Here is a 26,181-nt window from a genome sequence, read left to right on the forward strand (position 1 = left end):
GGATTCTTTCCTTGATATCATACTTCCTTTATGACATTTTAAACCTTTCTATTCATATTCCACTTACTAAATGGCTAAACAGATTGAGGAAAAATTACTTCATCAGTGATAATCCTATATTACTTTCCTCAGGTAAGCATGGTTAAAGACAGGTAAATTTAACTTTTACACTGCTCCAACATATTAGCAAGTATAACAATCTATGGAAGAGATGGCAGGACATGGGAAAGAAACCTAAGATGAAGGGGCTGCAAGCAGTTTTCACTTGATAATTACAAATAGTAGCTTCCCAATTTTTCATCTTATGTCATTCTTTCCACCAAATACCTTTTCCCAAGGAAGATGTTTATAAATAAATGCCTTAGCAATTGTTTGGAAAATGTTTCACCTAGTTAACTTCTGAGTACCACAATGGCTGAGAGATACTGCTAGAGAATGTATTTTATCAATCAAAACCCAAAGCTATCTTGGTTAAATGTTAAGTAGCTATGGCAAAAAATGATGAGACCTTTAACCTGAGCGCTCAAAGAAGGACAACGTGTGGTTTTGAAATTAAAGACTTTCAAACTTGCCTTAATTTTCTTCTTTTTCATTGGCATTGACGAATTTGCAAGACCTTTGTTAGAAGTGCGGGAGTTTCGCTCATGTTCATCTACTTCCTCAATTTTCCGCTTTTTTGTGGTGCTTCTTGAAGATGCTCTAAATTGTTGGGTATTGTCTTTTAGAGGAGTAGAGGAAGTAGTCCTAGAGATGGCTGCTCTGGAGAGAATCATTAATGTATGGGCGGCCATGTTCACACTGTTTTCACTCCCTGTTTCACTGGCAGGGCTGCAGGCAGGCAAGTCTGGTGTGACAGGAGGGACCATTACTTTGGGTGTGCTGTCTTCACCAAAACGCCTACTAGAAGGGACCTTAATACCATCTGTAGGTTCTTCTTTAAGTTTTTCCCCTGCTCCTGAGCTAGATGTTCGGGGTACAGATAAATCAGTACTATCTGTCAGTCTATTTACTGGGCTATGCCACTGAGTATCTTGTAACATTTCTGTGGTATGTTTGGTGAGTGGGTTAATCAAAGAACTGGCAGACCTGGTTTGATCTTGTTTCAAATCCTTCACAGGTGCACCTACTGAAAAGACATTTTTACTGTTTGAGGATGTGCCTTGTTTTCTGGTTAGCTCTTGAAGTGAAGTTACAGTTTTCTCATTCCGCACACCCCCATTTTGCTGCCCATTAGACAGTTTTGAAGTTTCTGGATTTTTCTGCCTTTCCACATCGCTGCACAGTTCATTCTCCTTATTAGCTGTTGCTTTATGGAAAGATTCAAGTATAGTTTCTGTTGGTGAAACTTTCTTTTCTGACGGAGTTTCCTTTATGGTGGCATGTCGGCCAATGGGAGTTTCTGATTTAGATAAAATTTTAGGCATAGAAGGTTTCTCCCGCTCTCTTCTGACAGCATTATTAGCAGGGGGTTTTAAGGTGGAGGACACAATGGGTGAGTCAAGGTTAGAAAATGAAATGTCATTTCTTTCCTTGCTTTGGGACACCAACTTTTGATTTGTCCCCTGTGTATTTGCCACAGGAGAAGCAGTGGTATCAAAACAGAGCACACGTCTGTGGCTTTCAAATGGCTTGCTAACTGGAACTGTACTTTCTACTGAGAAGGGAACTGTGGTTTCTTCCAATTTTTTCCCAAGATCTGTAGCCATAATCTTGTCAGAAACTTCAGTTCTACAAGAAAAAAAAATTTTTTTTCTTAGCCACATAAAGAAATTCTTTGTTTTTAACTTGAGCATTCAAATATTCTATGACAGAAACTATGTTTATGCTCACCGCTGTGCATGACATCCAACTGAGTGACTTGATGAATCCACCAAATTATTTACCTGTTTCCCTGGAATTATAAACAAGTTAATTAGAAAAGAAAAACATTCCTGAAAGTACATTTTTCTGAAAGAAAATAGAACAGATCACAGAATCTGACATCATGAGAAAAATTTAAGCTATAGCTAATGTATAAATGAAATACTTTAATATACTGGATCTAAAAAAACAGCTTGGTAGTATATACAAGATAATCATTTTACTGAAGAAATATGTAACAAATGACCTGCTTCAACTTCAGGTAAATATGAATCCAGTCTTTGATCTACAGATTACAATGATCAATGTAACAGTTAAGGGCAGTACTTAGATCCAAAAAGTTACTTAAACAAAACACTTTATTCCTATTTAAAAATTCTGCTTATTTAAGGTGTCATGTTTGCAAACCTATGTCACTGAGAGGACATGCTCTGGAGTTTTAATATCCATATTTTAATTTCCAAGGACTTCTGAGTTTATGTGGAAGGGCAGCAAGATATGAAGCTGGGAAGGAAAGCAAACATGATACTGTGGAGGACTTTGTGTATTATTCAAAAGGTTTTATAGAGAATCTTTTAAGAGTTTTAACTAGGGATGATGTATGAATAGATTTGTTTTAGGACGTCACTCTGGCGATGGCACAGAAGATGAATTAGAAATAGGAATTCTACTTAGATGGCTAAAAATATTAGAGGTAGGAGATGATGAAGGTCTTACAGATGGGCACTCGCACGGATATGAAGAATAAATGAGGAATACATGTTGACACTAACCAAGAGGTAAAAGGTAGGCAGAGGAGGTTTTTGAGGAAGAAGAGAGACTTAGATATGTAGAGTATGTAGATCTTAAGTTACATAAAATTAGAAAGGGAGGAATGCATTCATTCTAGAAGCTACCAAGAGTATCAACTGTTAGACGGTAAAGTAAGAATGGAAAACATCCAATGGATATGGCAGTATTAGGAGGTCACTGGTGAGTTTAAACAGTTTTAGTAGAAACATGAGAAAGGACATAATATGGATGAACAAAGACTGGGAGATAAAGAGGGTTGGGGATAAAGGGCTGGCAGGTGGAAAAACCCTAAAGGAATGGTGGGAATGATCCTTGTATCGATAGTTGAATAGCCACAGAGGGAAGGAGCCAAAGAAAGAAAAGATGAAGATACACAGAAGACAGAAGGTAGACTGCATTAACCTTAGAAAGAATGAAATATTTCTCTAAGAAAGAAGGGAAAAGGGAAGAATGATTTTAGATGAATGGGTACATATTTAGTGGGAGTGATGTGAAAAAATGGACGTTACTATTGATAAAAATCAAAATCATTGGCTTAGAGTGAGGATAGTAGTGACTGAATAGATGTGAGAAAACCTGTGTAAGTATGAAACAGTATGAAGGAGAAATGGGAAAAAAGAAGACAGGTAAGCATTTAAAATGATCACTAAATGGCAGTGAGGGTGAGAAAATTTTAAGTGTTACTGAATGGCATCACTTCTGCAGTCATTAAGTCATGTTTGACTTTTTGGGACCCCATGGGACTGTGGCACATCAGGCTTCCCTGTCTCCCGGAGTTTGTGAAAATTCATATCCATGAGTCGGTGATGCTATCCAACCATTTCATCCTCTGTCGTCCCCTTCTCCTCCTGCCTTCAATCTTTCCCAGCATCAGGGTCTTCTCCAATGAGTTAGCTCTTTGCATCAGGTGGCCAAAGTACTGGAGCTTCAGCTCAGCATCACTCCTTCCAATGAATATTCAAGGGTTGATTTCCTTTAGGATGGACTGGTTTGATCTCCTTGCATTCCAAGAAACTCTCAAGAGTCTTCCCCAGCACAATTTGAACACAGCAATTCTTTGGCACTCAGCCTTCTTTATGGTCCAACTCTCACATCTGTACATGACTACTGGAAAAACCTTAACTTTGACTATACGGATCTTTGTCAGCAAAGTGATGTTCTAAAGCATTGCTAAGAAGCCCAGGTATAAAGGCAGAGAATATCTGGCTGCATAGATCCATGACTAGAGGGTATCAAGCAGACATGTTAGAAGAATGTGAATATGAAAGTGTTTAGGAATAGTGGGAAAAGTGGCTGATGTGGTAGATTCTGGGGTTTAGCCTAGATAGGGAATGAAATGAACCCAAGTGAAAATTCAGGTAAAGGTAAGGATTCAGGTAGTAAGAGCTCTCACTGGTTGAAGACAGATTCAATGGTATATCCATGAAAATGAGAGTATTTAGAGAGAGGTTACTGTTCAAAATTACATCAGATCAGATCAGATCAGTCGCTCAGTTGTGTCTGACTCTTTGCGACCCCATGAATCACAGCACCCCAGGCCTCCCTGTCAATCACCAACTCCCGGAGTTCACTCAGACTCACGTCCATCGAGTCAGTGATGCCATCCAGCCATCTCATCCTCTGTCGTCCCCTTCTCCTCTTGCCCCAATCCCTCCCAGCATCAGAGTCTTTTACAATGAGTCAACTCTTCGCATGAGGTGGCCAAAGTACTGGAGTTTCAGCTTTAGCATCATTCCTTCCAAAGAAATCCCAGGGCTGGTCTCCTTCAGAATGGACTGGTCGGATCTCCTTGCAGTCCAAGGGACTCTCAAGAGTCTTCTCCAACACCACAGTTCAAAAGCATCAATTCTTCGGCTCTCAGCCTTCTTCACAGTCCAACTCTCACATCCATACATGACCACAGGAAAAACCATAGCCTTGACTAGACGAACCTTTGTTGGCAAAGTAACGTCTCTGCTTTTGAATATGCTACCTAGGTTGGTTATACCTTTCCTTCCAAGGAGTAAGCGTCTTTTAATTTTATGGCTGCAGTCACCATCTGTAGTGATTTTGGAGCCCAGAAAAATAAAGTCTGACACTGTTTCCACTGTTTCCCCATCTATTTCCCATGAAGTGATGGAACCGGATGCCACGATCTTCGTTTTCTGAATGTTGAGCTTTAAGCCAATTTTTTCACTCTCCACTTTCACTTTCATCAAGAGGCTTTTTAGTTCCTCTTCACTTTCTGCCATGACGGTGGTGTCATCTGCATATCTCAGGTTATTGATATTTCTCCCGGCAATCTTGATTCCAGTTTGTGTTTCTTCCAGTCCAGTGTTTCTCATGGTGTACTCTGCATATAAGTTAAATAAACAGGATGACAATATACAGCCTTGACGAACTCCTTTTCCTATTTGGAACCAGTCTGTTGTTCCATGTTCGGTTCTAACTGTTGCTTCCTGACCTGCATACAAATTTCTCAAGAGGCAGATCAGGTGGTCTGGTATTCCCATCTCTTTCAGAATTTTCCACAGTTTATTGTGATCCACACAGTCAAAGGCTTTGGCATAGTCAAATAGATGTTTTTCTGGAACTCTCTTGCTTTTTCCATGATCCAGCGGATGTTGGCAATTTGATCTCTGGTTCCTCTGCCTTTTCTAAAACCAGCTTGAACATCAGGAAGTTCACGGTTCACATACTGCTGAAGCCTGCCTTGGAGAATTTTGAGCATGACTTTACTAGCATGTGAGATGACTGCAATTGTGCGGTAGTTTGAGCATTCTTTGGCATTGCCTTTCTTTGGGATTGGAATGAAAACTGACCTTTTCCAGTCCTGTGGCCACTGCTGAGTTTTCCAAATTTGCTGGCATATTGAGTGCAGCACTTCCACAGCATCATCTTTCAGGATTTGGAATAGCTCAACCGGAATTCCATCACCTCCACTAGCTTTGTTCGTAGTGATGCTTTCTAAGGCCCACTTGACTTCACTTTCCAGGATGTCTGGCTCTAGGTCAGTGATCACACCATCGTGATTATCTGGGTCATGAAGATCTTTTTTGTACAGTTCTTCTGTGTATTCTTGCCATCTCTTCTTAGTATCTTCTGCTTCTGTTAGGTCCATACAATGTCTGTCCTTTATCGAGCTCATCTTTGCATGAAATGTTCCTTTGGTATCTCTGATTTTCTTGAAGAGATCCCTAGTCTTTCCCATTCTGTTGTTTTCCTCTATTTCTTTGCATTGATGGCTGAAGAAGGCTTTCTTATCTCTTCTTGCTATTCTTTGGAACTCTGCATTCAGATGCTTGTATCTTTCCTTTTCTCCTTTGCTTTTTGCTTCTCTTCTTTTCACAGCTATTTGTAAGGTCTCCCCAGACAGCCATTTTGCTTTTTTGCATTTCTTTTCTATGGGAATGGTCTTGATCCCTGTCTCCTGTACAATGTCACGAACCTCATTCCATAGTTCATCAGGCACTCTATCTATCAGATCTAGGCCCTTAAATCTATTTCTCACCTCCACTGTATAATCATCAGGGATGTGATTTAGGTCATACCTGAATGGTCTAGTGGCTTTGCCTACTTTCTTCAATTTCAGTCTGAATTTGGCAATAAGGAGTTCATGGTCTGAGCCACAGTCAGCTCCTGGTCTTGTTTTTGCTGACTGTATAGGTCTAATAAAACATTAAAGGTAAAGGTATGGGAGGGATTGGCTGAAAAGAATATTAAAAAAGACTTAGAAATGAAACTAGTCAAAAGTTCCTAAGGTTAGGCATTTTGTCACCCATGAAGATTAAAAAGTCTGAGCTAGAGAAGTTTGAGAACTCAGCACAATATTCATAAAGGTCTTGAATGAAAATCTCATGTTATTTTGCATATGCTGTCTTTTATTGTACTAAAAATCATTTACTTTAGAGTAGTCAGCATTATCAAATTTTTTCCATTTATAAATTATTCTTTTTTAATTTTTCAAAAGCAATCCTTTATTTCAGCCCTCATTAGGATTCTTCTATATTTTCTTTTATTATTTGTTTTGCTGTTCACTTTTACCTGTTAATCTTCTTGGAATTCCTAATTTTATATATAGTGTGAGGAAGAGATTATTTTTTCCCTGTAATACATAATAGCTGGTAGATTTCATTTATTAAACAAACCATTCTGTTTCTTCTGACTTTTGATGTTATCTCTACTACATACAAGTTCCTATAAATACATGATCTTTCTAAATTCTGTTCTGTTCCATTTTTTTTTCTATTTACTGCAAAAAACTTTAAGCAAAGGTTAGACAATCACAGTTAAGAAAGCTATTAATATTAAAGAAAACAAAAAACAAAAAGATTACATAAAGTTGACATGAATCAACTCAAAAACATACCTGTACAAGGTTTGTTTTTTAGTCCCTGACTCTTCAAAGATTTTTGAGGGATAGGGAATTGAGAGATACTTCTATTGCATACAGGTGCTGCCAAAGGCATATGAAGGACCTAGAAGAGAAGAAGCCATTAACTGTATTTTGTTTGAAAAGTGGCACTGAGCCATTTTCAGTTCATAAATCTTACCTGCCGAGGAGGAGCAGAAAAGGTATTTCCATTCTGTCCAACCACAGACACAGGAATCATTCCCACCATTCCTTGCAGTACAGGTTGGACCGGAGAAGCGATTATAATGGCAGATCCTTCAAAAACAATGATGACAACAAAAAAAACAATTCTCAATAAAATGAGATTTTTCTTTCATAAATACAAGGCACCAAAGTAATTATTAATTTGAAATAAATTCTATACAATTATAAATTCCTTTTTATATAAATCTACTCTCCTTAAAAAAATTAATTTAGGGACAACAGCAAGACTAACAAATTGAGAAAAAGTCAATATGAAGTAAAGTATTCTATGGCATTTAGTGAAGCTAAACGTCATGAGTAAGCATAAGACTCTATAGCCAGGAGATCATATTACAGTTGTAACCTTGATTCCCCTCTAGAAAAAACAGTGCAAATGATTGAAAAGTTGGTAGTACAGGTTTCAAGTCTGAATCTTTTACCATAAAATTATGTCCTAACTGAAGACTGATAAATCTAAGATTTACTCACAAACCCAAACTATTATCTCAGTGGTATTTGTCCAAAAAGGTCCAGATAAGTGAGCAACAAGTCAAAACTGTGGGGGAAAGTACAATGTTCACAAGGAAACATCAACCATATAGTCTACGGCTATTATAATTCATTTAATCCTGTCCTATAAATGAATCTTTTCCTAATAAATTCATTAACTGTTCCTGTAAGTTTGATCTCCTCACCTTCATGAACACTTTTCAGTCTCTCAAATATCCACCTATCCTTGTGCTGCTTAAGATTCCCTTCCTTTTACTCCAAATACTACTTATTTCTCCAAGCTTCGGCTGAAGACCCACACGGCCTACTAATTCTGACCCTTTCTTTAACTTTAGATCCATCAGGCTTGATACTTAACTGCTAATATTTAATCTGCTTTAACTGTATGCCTAAATGTAAAAAGAAAAAAAAAAAGAGGGGAAAAGAGCTTGGGAATCAATAAATAAGAAGTATAGATGAATGTGCCACAAACTGCAACTATAAGGAACATACAATCAAGAATGACCATCATGACAGGCATTCAATCAGGAACTACATATAAAATGGCATGTAATAAATGCCACAAGTCCTCCTATAAACAAAGAATTCAAAAGACAGGGATCAATTTTCAAAGGTGGAAAATAGTGAGAAATTACAGAGTATTACAGAGGGAGAAATTCAAGTTTTTGTCTTGGAAGTCTGTCCAAATAGGTAATAAATTGCTGGAAAACCAAGACTCTAAACAGCTATTTAAGAAAAATCTCCCACAACATTGGGTTTTAGTAGGTATACAGCTTTTTGATGAATTAGTCTCCCCACTGCTCTTTTTCTTATAGCTTAGACACGGATTGAGAAGTGTGGAAAGAAAAAGAAGTGAAACACTAAACCACTGAATTTCATAGCTGAGCAGTAGATTAAAAAAGAAGTATGACTGAATTCTCTAAAGTACAGAAGGCATAATCACAAATTTCTGAATCTTATACCATCATCCATGATTTATTACCTTCTAGTCAATCATTACACACACAAACTAAAGTAGATCCCGTTCCAGAGAAATGAACTTCACTATGATGTTCTTAGTTACCTTGTGAAAAGTTGGGTGACACAGCTTGATTGACAGCAAATACACTATTTGACCTTGGGGGTGTCTGTAATTGAGATAGTGGAGGTTGAGCAGTCATAGGTGCAGAATTTCCAGGCAACACCACAACATTTGACTGACTGACAGTTGTTCCTAAGGCTGTTGGATCAGTTACACAAGTAGCTATCAAAATATTACTTGAATTGCCAAAAGTTGTGCTCGTAGCTGGCATTAACTGTATGTATCCTCCATCCTTGGAAACACATGGCGTAACATTGGTTGAAAGAGCAATGCTGTCTTCATTCTGCATGTTGTTTACTTTAGAGTCCTCAGGTTTGAGTGCTAAAAGGCTCTGTTCCATTGAGGCTGAATCCCCAGTTCCTTCAGCAGATGAGATAGCACCTGTGGTTTCTTCGGAAGACAGGCATTTAACTAATTCTGCATTTCTGGCAGGTGATTTAGCAGGAGAAGACAAAATTATAGTTGGCAAGTTTTCTCCACTGATACTAGAAACTGCACTGTTAAGTTCAGTATCTGAGGAAACAAATGGATCATCACTGATGATAATTTTGAGAGAGACTATATTTGATGCATCTATCTCTGTAGATTTGTCGTTAGCAGGTTTATTATTAGTATTCTGGGACTCAGGATGAGACTCCCTCATTGAAGAACACACAGATTCTGAAGGAAGAGAATGTCTATCTTCTATAGGATTACTTTCTGAAGGCATCAGTGTAACTTCTTCACAGTTATTTTCACCTAAAGAGAGAAAAATACTATCTCCATCTTCTTTTACAGAAGATGAAGGCTCTTGTGAATCCAAAGCAGCTTTCTCAGACTTGGAGGACTGAGTTTCATGTATTGTATGATTTAACTCAACAGATGATGAATCATTAGACGGCTGTTTAATTGAAGATACAGAATCTTCAAGGTGAATTTCTCCTTTTTGTTCAGATACAGTTAAACCCGAATTTTCAATAGACGCAGGTAATATCTGAAGCGAAGAATTATCTTGGCAATCTCTAAGATGCTGTGATGTAACTGGTAACACATTATTAATTTCAATTTTATTCTGATGAATTTCTCTAGAATCTGGTGACTTGGAATTATGGAAATCAGCTTTAAGTCTTCTTGTATCATCAGAACTTTCACAAAATTGACCTTTTTTAGATGCCTTTCCAGCTAATGGAATATTTTGGGGTAAAAGCTGAGAAGTTTTTCCAGAAAGAATTAAGTTCTCACTGTTAGTTTCACCACCAAGGGAAACAACTGAACTTATTGGTATAGGAGACTGATCGGGCTGTAACTGAGATTCATTCTGTACATTGGGAGATAAAGAATTCTTTTCAACTTCCAGAGCCATTTCAGTCTCAGTGGACATCTGACTGGTGTATAATTCAGCACAATGCTGATTACATTCAGCATCAGAGTTTACTCTTTCATTAAAGTCACTCAAACTGGGCACAGACTCAAAGGTAATATCAAGGTTACACTTCTGTTCAGTAGATACAACTGTTTTAAACGCCTTTTTCTGGATGCTAGAGTCTATGTGGGAAAAATGTTCCTGGGCTTCCTGTCTAAGCTCATCATGGTTGCTGCCATTCTTCAAAATATTTGATGTGTCTTCATTTTGATAGGAAGTACAAAATGAGGGTTGACCAGATGGATCATCTGTAAAATATCAGGATGGCAGAAACATATGTTGAGTGTATATAACAGCCTGAGGTAGTCATCTTTAGTGTTAAACATATTTTCCAAGGAGATAACTAATCTTTGACATACCAGCAAATGGAAATATGATAAATTCTCTCATTTTTTTGAGTACCAAAAAATTTACAGATACTTCTCTTATCACTGATGCCTATTTATACAAGTGTCAAATTGTTTTTCAAGCTTTTTAGAAAACAGATGACACATGAAGAAAAAAAAATATACTTTTAAGAACATTTAATATGTACCAACATATAAAAACTGGCTACAAACACAGTTTTTTCAAAACTGCTGACTTTTCAACTTCTACCATACTATTTGATATATTCATTAAGAAGGTGAAATGGGGCCAAGTACATTTTGCATAACTAACATTTGATGTTATTGTGTACTGTTTAAGATTACACACTGAATAGCAATCATATGATCAGTACTGGGATATAAAGATGAATGACCCAATTTGCCTTTGGTGATTTAGAAAGGGAGGCAGATACAGAACAGAAAGTCATAATAAAACATGCTAATAACTGTAACAGTATAGAACAAAAGGCACCTTTTCGAGCCTATGGAATGTGAGAAAGTTATAAAGAAGTATGTCATGAGGAGACCTTGACAAATAAAAGAAGTGCAATAGTTAGAAAAAAGGGCATATGAGAAAATACTTATATACTGTCATAGATCATTCACAGTTTAGAAAATATTAACAATATGAAATATATAATGGGAAAAATCTAGAAAAATGTATAGCAATCATTATCAAATTCTGTTAATGTGACACTGGTAACATAATAATGGGTATGGAGCACGTGAAAATCCTTATTGTGGGGAAATCAGTAAAAATTACATCCAGGTAGTCAGTTTCAATGGAGAAGGCCATGGCACCCCACTCCAGTACTCTTGCCTGGAAAATCCCATGGATGGAGGAGCCTGGTGGGCTGCAGTCCATGGGGTCACTAAGAGTCGGACATGACTGAGCGACTTCACTTTCACCTTTTACTTTCATGATTTGGAGAAGGAAATGGCAACCCACTCCAGTGTTCTTGCCTGGAGAATCCCAGGGACGGGAGCCTGGTGGGCTGCCGTCTATGGGGTCGCACAGAGTTGGACACGACTGAAGCGACTTAGCAACAGCAACAACAGTCAGTTTCAATCAAGTGGGAAGAGACTTTCTTAGAAAATAGGATTTCAAGTTTCATTTTGTGCAGGGCAGGGTACAATCTTCCACACATAATATATATGAGAAAGACATCCTACTACAATTCAACCTAAGAAGAAATGGAGGATTGGGCTTGGGTACAGGCAAAGGACTCTCAGTAGGAATGTAGTCTGACATATTCTAAAACTAGGTTTTGGAAGACATATTGTGAAACTTGGAAGTCATGAAGTTTTTTGATGAAGTTGGAAGGAGTAATGGCATTTAAGAACAGATGAACAGAAAAGATTACGTTGGCATACCTTGGTGTAGACAAAAACAGACAGAGTGGTACCAAACAGGCATAAAGTTTAGCAAGTGTGAGATGCCAGGATAACATGAGAGAAGCCAGGATAATGGTTATGAAAGGAATAGTGGTTGGGAAGGGATACGAACAGATGTTTTTGTGGTGCTGGCGGTATTCTATTTTTTGACCTGAGAGATTGTTATGTGGGTGTTTCCTTGCTGATAATTCAATGGGCGAAGTATATTTTTATTGTACAACATTTCTGCAAGTGTTACAGGATTCCCAGGTGGTACTAGCGGTAAAAACCTGCTTGCCAATGCAGGAGATTTAAGAGACATGGGTTTGATCCCTGGGTCAGGAAGATCCCCTGGAGAAGGGGATCTAGTATTCTTGCACCCCACTCCAGTATTCTTGCCTGGAAAAACCCATGAACAGAAGAGTTTGGTGGGTTATAGTCCATGGGTCACAAAAAGTCGGACATAACTGAAAAGTGACTTAGCATGCATCACATAAATGAAATTTTGAAAAACTTGGCAAAATTTTAAAAGATCTGAGACAGACATATTCACTGCCTGACCTCAGTTACTGTAGGACAATTATGTGCCATACTGGTATTCCATGAGAGGCAGAAACATAAGAAGTGACTTAGTAAACATACAGGAATATGACCTAAAACCTCAAAAATCTATTAATTCAGGACCATCAGCAGAGTATACAACCTCCTCTAAATAAGAGGTATAGATACTGAGCACTCAGCTGTATTTGCTTACTAGGCTGGATATTAATACCACAAATCAACCTTATATATGGGATTTATTCTGAACATGTGCCTCAAAAAATTATGTTTGAAGTTATAGACTTTGGTTGAATTGGTCAATACTAGTCATACCAAATTGTGCATGTCAAGTCTATTGTATCATGAAGGAATGAATAATAAAAATTCATCATTTAATCAAAGTACTAAAAGTGTGGGAATAATTCAAACAATTTTCAAATTAAACAACATTTTCTGCCCTAGAGATTTTCGGATTGATATTAGGATTTAGACTGATATTAACACATCGAATTCTTACCAGATTCTTCTGTTTCAAAAGTACCTTTAACTGCTAGATTAGTTTCACCTGCTAAGACTACACTGGGATTGGTTTCCATATGCTGACTGCAAATGCCTTGTGATATATTTTTATTATTCTTTGTTTTACCTGTTAAAACAGGAATAGGGAAACAATTGGTTAAATGACCAAAATAAAAATAAGCATCAATTAATACATCTTGACAGTGGTCAGCAAATATTAAAGTTTGGTTTTAATTATAGTCCTTTGATTATGGTTTTTAACATGTTGCCTTATATATCATTGACAAGTATGATTTTTCCTCTAGACCAGTAGTTCTTATACTTTACTGTATATCATAATATACAGGTCCAAGAATTTGCATTTTGAACATGTTCTCAGATAATTCTGATCTGCTGGTTAGGAGACTACACTTTTAGCACTACTGCACTAGGCCATAAGATGGAAGGCAGTGGCCAAATATTTTTATTTCTTTTGTGTTATCCAACTGTGTTTAGTATAATATGCGCATAGTAGTAGACCACATTTTTTTTTTTCACAACACATTTTTGATGACTGGAAATACTGCTCACAACTATCCCTCTCACCCACAAGACTGCTCTCTATTTTTACAGCTACTCTTTAAGAGAAACAAGACTTTCCTGGTGGTCCAGTGGTTAAGAATTAGCCTTCCAATGCAGGGCATCTGGGTTCGATCCCTGGTTGGGGAACTAAGATTCCATATGCCTCAGAGCAGCTAAGCTCACATGCCACAACTAGAGAGCCCCACGCACCACAATGAAGACCCAGTGCAGACAAAATTAAAGAGAAAGAAAAAAACTCTTTCATATGAAAAAACACGAACTTTCTCCAGATGCTCTGGGAAATGTTATTTCACCATTTAAGCTACTTCTCCAAAGAAACTGGAGAAACATTTTTTCTGAACTATCTTGAAAGAAATGGTCTACCTACCATAGTCAAATAGATCAAAGAGTGCCTGAAAGGCTGGATCTGATTCTGTCTGCTCCAATATATCCTGTATAGCTTCTTCAGACATATGGATCTCACTCTGCAAAAACAAAAACAAATAAAAGTGACTCCAATTGAATTGATATGGTTTAATACCAAGGAAGTAATTACAGGACATCTATTCCCTTCCAAGAAAATTTTCTTCTGATTATAACACTATTCACTCAAATTAAAACAAGAAGACTAGCAAATAGAAAGTGAATGTTCCCTAATTCTACTATTTAATCACTTTGGTGAATATATTCCCAAACATTACAATAAAATAAATCTAAGAATATTTATGAATACAAAGTAATATCAAGCTGCAATGTTCATACTTGAGATACAGCACTGTGTAAGTTTAAGTTATACCATGTAACTTGATGTACATATACTGTGAAATGATTACCAAAAGAAGCTTACTTAATATTCATCATCTCATACATATTTTTTAAAAAGAAAAAAAAAAAAAAAAGTTTTTTTTTTCCTTGTGAGAACTCTTAGGATATACCCTCTTAACTTTCAAATACTGTTGACTGTTGAACAACATAGGTTTGAACTGTGCAGGTCCACTTATATGCAGAATTTTTTCAATAAATATGTACTATAGCCCTACAAGGAGAAGGAAATGGCAACCCACTCCAGTACTCTTGCCTGGAAAATTCCATGGATGGGGGAGCTTGGTAGGCTACAGTCCATGGAGTCGCAAAGAGTTGGACATGACTGAGTGACTTCACTTTCTTTCTTTCTATAGTTCCTTTTGGAGAAGAAAATGGTAACCCACTCCAGTGTTCTTGCCTGGAGAATCCCATGGACAGAGGGGCCTGGTGAGGCTGCAGTCTATGGGGTTGCAAAGAGTCTGACACGACTATGCAACCACCACATAGCCCTACAAAATCCAACTTTGGCTGAATTTGCACTTGTGGAACTGATACATGAAGGGCTGACTATAAGGTTTGAAGTGGGCTTTTGATTGCATGTGGGGTCAGCACCCCTAACCTCAAGCTGTTACAGCAGTGTTAACTGTAGTCACTGTGTTACACACTGCATCCCCTGCACTTATAACTGAAAAGTTGTACCTTTTGACCACCTTTGTCCAGTATTCCAACTTCATATCTCTTTTTCTATGAGTTTGGTTTAATAATGTTCTTTAATCAGCTTTCTTCATATTAGTTTGTTGTACACTGCTTTCTAGATCCTCCAATATAAATCTATCTCATTCTTTTTATCTGCTTGTTTTTGTCTCATTTTATTTAAAAATTTTTTTTACTTTTTTTGGCTGTGCCACGAAGCATGTGGGATCTTAGTTCCTTCATTGGGGGTGGAACCTGTGCCCCCTGAAGTGGAAGCAAGGAGTCTTAACTCCTTACTGCCAGGGAAGTGCCTGTATCCATATTTTAAATACTTCCTCTAAATGTTGGACAATCCTTTCTTATGTGCTCATCCTTAAAAGCAGCATGCCAAAAGCTACCTTTAAATTCTGTTTAAATTCTTCAATTTTGGTGAAGCATACATTTGGATCCCAAGGGAGAGGAAATTCATGTGGAGCAAGAGATAAGGTGGAACTCTCATGAAATGATTAAAAGCTTGCATTTTTAAAATAAAAATGGCCATAAAATGAAAAGAGAAACTAAAGAACCAGTTAACCTTTGACAATGAAGATGTGCAGAGACCATCAATAATTCTTGATGAAATGTGATTTAGAAGAAAGCCAGGAGCTTGAACAAATACTTCTTTATCTATGAACTTGAAAAATCTATCATAATGTAAATAATGTCAAGAATCAACAATCCAATGTTAATCAAACTATGAAGTGGTACATAACCTCTTCAAAAGTTATTGCTGAGGAAAAGCAATTTTCTAGTAAATTTCTCATTACATTCAAACTTTAAAAATAATAATTGAAAGAATCCTGAAATACATGTTCCAAACTTGTCAGTCTGCCTTTTAACTTTAATGATGCTTTTAAAAAAATAATTTCTAAAACTTAAAACAATTTGTATTTATCTTTTATTTTTGGCTGTGCTGTGCTGTTGCTGCATGGGCTTTTCTCTAGTTGCAGCAAGTGAGGGTTACTCTTTAGTTGTGGTACACAGACTTCTCTTGCGGTGACGCATGGTCTCTAGGCTTCAGTATTTGTGACTTGTGGGCTCAGCAGTTGTAGCTTCTGGGCTGTAGAGCACAGGCCCAGTAGTTGTGGTACACGGGTATATGGGATCTTCCCAGATCAGTTATCAAACCAGTGTCTCTTGTATTGGCTGGTGGATCCTTTACCACTGAGCCACCACGGAAGCCCCTTTAATGTTGCTTTTAACAAGCACATATTTTGAATTTAAGGAAGTCTTAAAAAAAAATCACAGTCAGTGATTTGTATAACCCAAGATATCTTGCCTATCCCAAGGTTACAAAGAAGTATAAAAATATTTTTAAAATTTACCTATTTGTACAAGTGGCTCTGTTCTCTTAGTGAAGCTGATGCATGTATTACTCCATTGCTGTTCTTTCAGTTATTGAAATCTGAATTTTAAACTTTTCCCCAGTATACAATATTATGAATACCATGAACAGAGGGCTGTGTCTTCATTTTCTTTTAACCTCTCACAGTATCTAACAGAGTGTCTTCATTACAGTAAGCACCTGATGTATTTGTGGAGAAAATATAAGCAAGGAGTTGAAGATTATAAAAATTTAGAATAGGGGATATGTTAAACTTTAAGATAGTGGAAGACTACTAAATAATTTAAAAAGTGAAAGTGAAAGTTGCTCAGTTGTGTCTGACTTTGTGACTCCATGGACTGTCCATGGAATTCTCCAGGCCACAATCCTGCAGTGGGTAACCCTTCCCTTCTCCAGGGAATCTTCCCAATCCATGGATCAAACCAGGGTCTCCAGCATTACAGGTGGATTCTTTACCAGTGGAGTCACAAGGAAGCCCAAGAATACTGGAGTGGGTAGCCTATCCCTTCTCCAGCGGATCTTCCCGACCCAGGAATCGAACTGGGGTCTCTTGCACTGCAGGAGAATTCTTTTACCAACTGAGCTATCAGGGAAGCCAGGTTGCTTTCAAAAAGCTTGTTCATATTTTGTTAAAATTTACTGAATTATAGGAAAATGTATAAAAAGTTTTTTTTTTTTAAGTATTCTGAAGGAAGTGATTAAACAAAAAAAAAAAACTGAGTGGTTTTACTCAGAATTCATCATCTAAAAATAAACTGCTATCATGAATTCATTATTATGAATTCATTTGGTGGTACAGCAACAAAATGACTACATTATCTCAGAGTCTAAGTAAAAGCATATGCAACAACCACAATCTCAGCTGCTTTTCAAAAAGATATTTGCAAATCTTAAAATATGTATTGTTCAATTCTTCCTTTACCAGCTCATCCTCTTTCATCTTCACTGTCACTGGACTGCAAGTGATTATAGCCCCTATTTATATACTCTCAGCAGTAAATCTCACAGACAAGTATTCATTTAGTTAGTAACTTCTTTTTAAAGTGTCATGCTCACTTTATTTTGTTAAATATTACTTGGATTCTTCACATAAATTTAACGTATCATTTCATTGTTTCTTTACTTTTTATATAGTTTGTGCACGTGCAGAAGAAATGTAATTTATTTTATATACATTGTTCAGTACTGCTTACTGAACAAAAACACATCCACTGCTGCTGCTGCTGCTGCTGCTAAGTCGCTTCAGTCGGGTCCGACTCTGTGCGACCCCATAGACGGCAGCCCACCAGGATGCCTCGTCCCTGGGATTCTCCAGGCAAGAACACTGGAGTGGGTTGCCATTTCCTTCTCCAATGCATGAAAGTGAAAAGTGAAAGTGAAGGCGCTCAGTTGTGTCAGACTCTTCGAGACCCCACAGACTACAGCCTACTAGGCTCTTCTGTCCATGGGATTTTCCAGGCAAGAGTACTGGAGTGGGGTGCCATCGTCTTCTCCAACTAGATGGGTTAAGAATGTCTTATTCTACCATCTCAATAAAGCAATTTTAACATATTTAAATCAAATCATTGTACTGCATGCCTAAACTTATACAGTGATGTATACCAACTATTTTTTAATAAAACAGGAAAAACTATTGCAATTTTGATACTGAAAATTCACTAACACATTTTCAGGAACAGATTACATTTGGATAATGAAGGAAATCTGTATTTTAATTATTATTTTAAAGCATCTTATACATATGGTTAGCCATGGCTTTGAAATGAAACCAGAATACTATCAGTTTTAATGATGAGTATACCTACTGCACACACACATACACCCTTAACCATACCTGAAGTCCCAGGAGTTCATCAATTGAAGTCTCTGGTTCACTAGGGTTGCTATCTGTTTGCTTAGGTACTTGAGCAATACTGTTGTCACTGTAATACGCAAAGGAAAACTTTTATTGTAGTTCTCAACTAGGCAAAAACAATTAGGTATTTTAGACACAAATATTTTACCTAGTCAAAAATTTATTAATGTTTTCTGCAAGCTTTTCTTGAAGAGACTTGTTGCTTAGTATCTTTTCTCGTGCATTTTCAATAACCATTTGCTGAAAAAGAAATCAGTATTAGTAAAAGCACAAGATGGAGTATTATGTTATTTGTCTAAAAAGAATCAATGGAAGCTGGATAGTTTTAATGAATCTAGGTAGAAACTCAAAAGTTATGGTGGTGCCTTCCATATTAATACCAGATTACTATGTTAACCACTTACAAATATTTTCACAGATCCTTCACCAACTTCTTTTTCACTTTGGAACTGCATAGTTCCAAACTCTTTAGCTTTTCATACAAGGTTTTAAATAAGCTGACTCTATTCTGGAAAAATGTCCTATTATATTGCATAATCCAGCAATAACAGTGTATTTACAGTTTCTTCAACATACTTCTGTTTCTTACTTGGTGCATTTGCACGGGTTAGCTATTCTGACTGGACTGTTTCTTACTGGTAAATATCCCTACAGTCTTAATGATGTTCTTCAGTCCCTTAAGTTGTGTACTATTCTTTGCGCCACCAAGGACTGCCAGCATGCCAGGCTTCCTGAGCCTTCACTATCTCCTGGAGTTTGCTCATATTCATGTCCATCAAGTTGGTGATGCCACCTAATCATCTCATCCTCTACTGCCTCTTCTCTTTTTGCTTTCCATCTTTCCCAGCATCAGGGTCTTTTCTAATGAGTTGCCTCTTCACATCAGATGGCCAAAGTATCAGAGTTTCAGCTTCAGCATTAGTTCTTTCAATAAATATTCAGGGTTGATTTCCTTTAGGATTGACTAGTTTGATCTCCCTGCAGTCCACGGGACTCTTAAGAGTCTTCAGCACCACAATTCGAAAGCACCAGTTCTTTGGTGCTCAGCCTTCTATATGGTCCAACACTCACATTCATTTGTACAGGACGACTGGAAAAACCACAGCTTTGAGTATGCAGACCTGTGTCTGTTTTTTAACATGCTGTGTAAGTGTGTCACAGTTTTGCTTCCAAGGAGCAAATGTCTTTTAATTTCATGGCTGCAGTCACCATCTACAGTGATTTTGGAGCCCAAGAAAATAAAGCCTGTCACTGTTTCCACTATTCCACCTTCCTTTTGTCATGAAGTCATGGGCTGTATGCCATGATCTTAGTTTCTGAATGTTGAGTTTTAAGCCATCTTTTTCACTCTCCTCTTTCACCTTCATCAAGAGGCACTTCAGTTTCTCTTCATCGCCTGCCATTAAAAGTGGTACCATCTGCATATCTGTGGCTGTTGATATTTCTCCCAGCAATCTTGATTCCAGCTTATGCTTCACCCAGTCTGGCATTTCACATGATGTACTCTGCACACAAGTTAAATAAGCAGGGTGACAATATACAGCCTTATTGTACTCCAGTCCCAATTTTGAACCAGTCCACTGTTCCATGTCCAGTTATAACTGTTGCTTCTTGACCTGCATACAGATTTCTCAGGAAGCAGGTAAAATGGTCTGGTATTCTTTTTTCTTAAGAATTTCCCAGTTTCTTTGTGACCCTTACAGTCAAAGGCTTTCACATAGTCAATGAAACAGCAGTAGATGCTTTTTTTGGAATTCTCTTGCTTTCTCTATGATCCAACAAATGCTGGCAATTTGATCTCTGGTTCTGCTGCCTTTTCTAAATCCAGCTTTTTCATCAGCAAGTTCTCAGTTCACATACTGCTCAAGTCTAGTGTGAAGGATTTTAAGCATAACCTTGCTAGCATGTGAAATAAGCGCAACTGTATGGTAGTCTGAACATTCTTTGGCATTGCCTTTCTTTGGGATTGGAATGAAAACTGACCTTTTCTAGTCCTATAGCCATTGTTGACTTTTCCAAGTTTGCTGACATGTGTGCAACACTTTAACAGCATCATCTTTTAGGATTTGAAATAGCTCAGCTGGAATTCCATCACCTCCACTAGCCATGCTCTTAGTAACGCTTCCTAAGGCCCACTTAACTTCACATCCTAGGATGTCTGGCTCTAGGTGAGTGACCACACCATTTTGGTTATTTGAGTCATTAAGACTTTTCCTATATAGCTCTTCTGTGTATTCCTGCCAGCCGTGCTTAATCTCTACTGCTTCTATTAGGTCCTTACCATATTTTTCCTTTATCATGCCCATCCTTGCATGAAATGTTCCCGTGATGTCTCCAATTTTCTTGAACAGATTTCTAGTCTTTCCCATTCTATTGTTTTCCTCTATTTCTTTTGCCTTGTACACTGAAGGCTTTCTTCTCTCTCCTTGCTATTCTCTGGAATTCTGCATGCACTTGGCTGTATCTTTCCCTTTCTTCATTGTCTTTCACTTCTCTTTTTTTCTCAGTTATTTGTAAAGCCTCCTCAACAACCACTCTGCCTTCTTGCATTTCTTTTTCTTTGGGATGGTTCTGGTCATTACCTCCTGCATAATGTTATGAACCTCTGTCTGTAGTACTTCAGGCAGTCTGTCTCCCGGATCTAATCCCTTAAAGTATTTGTCACCTCCACTGTATATTCATAAGGAATTTGATTTAGGTCACACCTGAATGGCCTAGTGGTTTTCCCCACTTTCTTCAATTTAAGCCTGAATTTTGCTACAAGGAGCTAATGATCTCAGCCACAGCCAACTCCTGGTCTTGTTTTTGCTGACTGTATAGAGCTTCTCATTTCTGGCTGCAATGAATATTATTTATCTGATTTCGGTATTGACCATCTGGTGATGTCCAGGTGTAGAGTTTTTTCTTGTGCTCTTGGGCGAGTATGTTTGCTATGACCAGTGTATTCTCTTGACAAAACTGTTATCCTTTGCCCTGCTTCATTTTGTACTTCGAGGCCAAACTTGCTGTTACTCTAGGTATCTCTTAACTTCCTACTTTTTCACTCCAATCCACTATGATGAAAATGACATCTTTTTTTGGTGTTAGTTCTAGGTCTTCTAAGTCTTCACAGAACCAGTCAACTGCAGCTTCTTTAGGATCAGTGGTTGGGGTATAGACTTGGATAACTGTGATACTGAATGGTTTGCCTTGGAAACGAACCAAGATCATTCTGTTATTTTCGAAAGTGCACCCAAGCACTGCACTTTGGACTTTTTTGTTGACTATGAGGGCTAATCCATTTCTGCAAGGGATTCTTCTTGCCCACAGTTATAGATAAAATGGTCATTTGAATTAAATTCCCCCATTCCCATTCTAATTTTAGTTCACTGATTCCTAAGATGTTGATGCTCGCTTTTGTCATTTCCCACTTGACCACATCCAATTTTCCTTGATTTATGGACGTGACATTCCAGGTTCCTATGCAATATTGTTTTTTACAGCATTGGACTTTACATTCGCCACCAGGCACATCCATAACCGAGTGCTATTTGTGCTTTGGCCCAGCCTCTTCATTCTTTCTGGAGCTATTAGTAATTGCCCTCCATTCTTCCCTAGTAGGATACTGGACACCTTCTGACCTGGGAAGTTCGACTTCTGGTATCATGTCTTTTTGCCTTTTTTTACTGTTCATGTGGTTCTTGTGTTAGTAATATTGAGAGGTCTGCCATTTCCCCCCACCTCTAGTGGACCACAGTCCACAGTTTTGTACTTACAGTCTATCCCAAAGCAATTCTACGACAGTTTTTTTTGTGTCACATCATATGGCTTGCTGGATCTGCTTCCTGACCAGGGATTGGATCCTTGAAGTGGCAGTGTGGAGTCCTAAACACTGGGCTGCTAGGGAATTCCCTCTACTGTAGTTTTACAGAAATAGTACATTTTACACAGACACACACTATATATTTATATAAATCGTATACATATGAATAGTTATAAACTCAGGAATATCTTAAGTTGCAAAGTTTGGGAAGGTCACTTACTTTTTCTACTACAAATGCATTTGGATCCTGCAAATTTCGTATTGTTGAATGAGGCCCAGACTTCCGTTGAGATTCACTGAAACACATTTTAAAAGCTTATCTTTTAACTAGTATGAATAATCCAATGATCATTACATATAAAGACAAATCTTAGTCATGGTGGAAAAGATATTTTCTCTATTTGTGGTAGGAACAAAGGGCAGTAGAGTTGAAAAGCATTAATAGTCTTGAATTGAGAAATGAATCTGAGATCTAGCTTTATTATTTATTAACTATATGGTCTCTACCAGGTACCCTCTGACCTACTTTATAATGGGATAAAACTAAAGCTTTACAGGGTTAATGCAAGAATTCAATAAACATAAAGTATATGTAAAGACTTTATAAAAAGGTCAAAGTTCTTATAAATGTTAGATATTGTTACAGTACTTTTATAATTTCATGTGGTTAAGTGTGAAATCTTGCCAAAGAGGCTGAGGTCAGCCTTGAACGAGAGACAACCAATAGTAAACATTCCAACAAAAATACCCAGGGCATGGCAATTGAGAAAAAGCAAAAACATTTTAAACTATTATCTCTCTTTTCTGAAATATTCTTCAAAAAAAGACACATGGGCTAAATAGGACAGAAAGAGTACTTCTCAGAGAATGTCTGAGAAGATTTATAATTATCAGTTTAGGAGTTTAAATATATGTTTGTAGACCCTAAAATATGCTGATAAAAAATGATTATTTCCAAAAATCTGAGTTAACATTAATTTTAATGTTTTTCTATACTACTACAGAAAAAACACTTCTAATGAAACACATTCCTAGATCATTGATTTCTGAAACAATCTGATTTCAGGGAGATTATAAAGTAAAAAAAAGAAGTGCTTTGAAACAGCTATAATAGTAGAGTCTCAAGTACTTAATGCAATTTTGTTACTTTATTCATAATGTAAGTATCCTTGTGCAATTTTTTTGTAATGGTTACTGGAAACATGTCTTTTTAGAAAGCATTTACCTTTTGCGTCTACCAGGAGACATTAAACTGGCATGATTTTTCCTTTCCTGAGCACCAGTATTATTATTTAAAGCCTCTCCAGCTGTATTTCAAGAGAACAAAACAGTAAGTCAAGGAAACAGAATAGTTTTTTAAAACTTGAATTAACTGAATAAAAATAGCACTACATAGTGATTATTTTAAATTCAGTTAGTATATATTGAGTGCCTACTATGTGCAAGGCACTACAGAAGATATTGTGTGTGTTAGTTGCTCAGCTGTGTCCCACTCTTTGCAACCCATGGACTGTAGCCCACCCGGCTCCTCTGTCCATGGAATTCTCCAGGCAAGAATCCTGGAGTGGGTTGTCATTACCTTCTCCAATAGAAGATATTAAGATACATAAAATATAGCCCCCATGACTTAAGGTTTTACAGTAAAATACAAAGTAGAGTATACAGAATAGTTTCAACAAAAAATACCATGGCAGAACAAACGAACTGTAAGAAGTATAAACTAAATATACTGCTAAGTGTTTTTACCCAGAGGTGTTAAAGAGATTGGAGCAAAGATGGAAATAAGGGAGAATGTAATGGTTGTCAATACATTTTACATGCACAAAGAGAAAAAAAGACTGGTCTAAGAACCGAGAGGGGTGACACCTCAATTCTAATCCCAGTTCTGTTACTAACTAGCCTTTTGCTCCTAAATATCATGTGCTTTTAATACTATCAAGTATATAACAAACAAGAAGTACTAGATGACCTCTAAGTTTATTCTTAGCTCTAAGATTCAGCCAGGAATACGTAGGATTTTCAACATGTAGAGATGGAGGTTAACCAGAAAAACATTCCTCATTTCAGCAGGACAGACTACTATGAACAAAGTGTTCACATATAATGTGCATTCCTTTTAAAAGCAAATAAGAGGGTTTTTTTTTCCAATTAATGCAGATAAGTGAGAACTAGAAGAGACTTCAAGGTTGGACATCAGTTAGAACAGATAAAAGAATCCCAGATTAACACATCTCACAGATTTAATAATATGCTTAATGGCAAATTGAACAAGTGAGCGCGCACATATTATCTAAATTTACCCACTTCTAGCCTCTTATCTTGGAGAAGGCCATGGCACCCCACTCCAGTACTCTTGCCTGGAAAATCCCATGGACAGAGGAGCCTGGTAGGCTGCAGTCCATGGGGTCGAGGATACGACTGAGTGACTTCACTTTCACTTTTCACTTTCATGCACTGGAGAAGGAAATGGCAATCCACTCCAGTGTTCTTGCCTGGAGAATCCCAGGGACAGGGGAGCCAGGTAGGCTGCAGTCTATGGGGTCGCACAGAATCGGACACAACTGAAGCGACTTAGCAGCAGCAGCAGCAGCAGCCTCTTATCTACTTTTTGCCATATTTTATACCATGAATATAAAGATATTATTACATCATCTCATTCACACAATTTGATTAAAACAAAATTTAAAAGCACAAAATGTAAACTTACTGGTCATAGTGTCTTGTGACTGTGAATGGTTGACCACTACAAAATCTGACCTCAAAGGAGCTGAAATTTGGCCAGTTGGCCTAATAACTTGTGTAGCTGTCAAAGGAGAATTGGTAAATTGTCCTAAAAGATACGGTAAAGGCTCTGAACTGACAGGAGCTGCTTGAGATGCAAGCCTTCTCTGACGTTTGATTTCTGCAATCCCATTTCTTGTTCGGGCTGAAACACACAAGCATTTAAAAAATTAACTCAATGTCAGAGTAGTTTGGGAATTTTAAGATGTCTATACAATATATGTTCTACACATTTAACAGTGAACCTAAAAAATAGCCCCTAGAATTATCACCTGTTTATGTGATAATTTCACAAGAAACAAACTAAAATTGAGTACACTTGAAATTTTAAAAATCCAAGAATACATTTCTTCTGTAATAATTAAAACTGATAACATCTCCACAATCAGGAAAACAAATTTATGGAATGAGAATTAAAGATGTGAATACATGAGAGCCAATGAGAAAAATAAGATATACTATTTTAAATGCATATTTTTACAATTAATGAAAATATTATTTTCTAATATGATAACGGTACTTAGAAAAACAGAAGTTTAAACAAAATGTAAATGCAGCACACATGTATTGTTAACAAAAACGCTCATCTGACATTAAATTTGAGTTAAAGTAAAGTAATTCTGAACATTATTTAGAGTTTAAAGTTGAATACCAACCTCTCTGACTGGCAGCAAACCCTGGGGAACTTTGCATGCTCCTAATAAACAAAAGTAGTTAGACATTAAAAAATTTCTGTTGCTACGATACATTCTGATTTAGTTACAGTCAGACCTGAAGTAAATTATGAGTTAAAAGGCAAGAAATTTCTCTCAGATAAAAAAGATAAGCACTTTTTTTCTGGGTAACCAAATCTTATCTGCTTTAGGAAAAAAACAGTGGCATATAAAAATGCAAACATGTATAATTTTATTAATCAAGTTTCTATCCAATGCAGTAAGCAAGAGCTTTGAAATACCATTAAGAATACAATTTGCCTTGAATTTAGGAACTCAATATATTTAAGAAAGTTATATATAATATTTTATAATTATCAATTATCTTTTATAACTATAAAAATGCCTTCCCAGAGAAATTCTGATTTTATATAACTGCATACATAAATACTTCAGAATCCAAGTTGATTTCAAAAGAGATCCTGCTTTCATCAAATTTATGACTATGACATTGTTTCACCAAACTTCTAAAGAAGGAACAAAGCAAACAGGTAAGAAAATTCACAATATAAACTGATTCTCCTTTTGCTATGAATTGGTTACCCATGTATTTTGTAAACAATCAG

At 37.1% G+C, this 26,181-nt stretch overlaps 1 protein-coding gene across 2 annotated transcripts in view; it reads right to left on the reverse strand.

Moving 5' to 3' along the window:
• The window catches only part of NPAT (nuclear protein, coactivator of histone transcription), a 53,531-nt gene that overhangs the window by 2,166 nt on the left and 25,184 nt on the right, over positions 1–26,181 (reverse strand). For both annotated transcript variants that reach the window (XM_002692975.5, XM_005215788.5), the window contains 13 exons: positions 25,559–25,599; positions 24,829–25,047; positions 23,347–23,428; positions 22,342–22,417; positions 18,468–18,559; positions 18,299–18,386; positions 13,972–14,068; positions 13,021–13,149; positions 8,802–10,469; positions 7,185–7,300; positions 7,001–7,109; positions 1,831–1,891; positions 573–1,728 (listed from right to left, as the gene is read on the reverse strand). In XM_002692975.5, the coding sequence (XP_002693021.2) occupies positions 573–1,728; positions 1,831–1,891; positions 7,001–7,109; positions 7,185–7,300; positions 8,802–10,469; positions 13,021–13,149; positions 13,972–14,068; positions 18,299–18,386; positions 18,468–18,559; positions 22,342–22,417; positions 23,347–23,428; positions 24,829–25,047; positions 25,559–25,599 (3,934 nt within the window). The remainder of the gene's footprint in view (positions 1–572; positions 1,729–1,830; positions 1,892–7,000; positions 7,110–7,184; positions 7,301–8,801; positions 10,470–13,020; positions 13,150–13,971; positions 14,069–18,298; positions 18,387–18,467; positions 18,560–22,341; positions 22,418–23,346; positions 23,429–24,828; positions 25,048–25,558; positions 25,600–26,181) is intronic.

Source organism: Bos taurus, chromosome 15 (assembly GCF_002263795.3).
Source record: "Bos taurus isolate L1 Dominette 01449 registration number 42190680 breed Hereford chromosome 15, ARS-UCD2.0, whole genome shotgun sequence".
NCBI classification, from domain to species: domain Eukaryota; kingdom Metazoa; phylum Chordata; class Mammalia; order Artiodactyla; family Bovidae; genus Bos; species Bos taurus.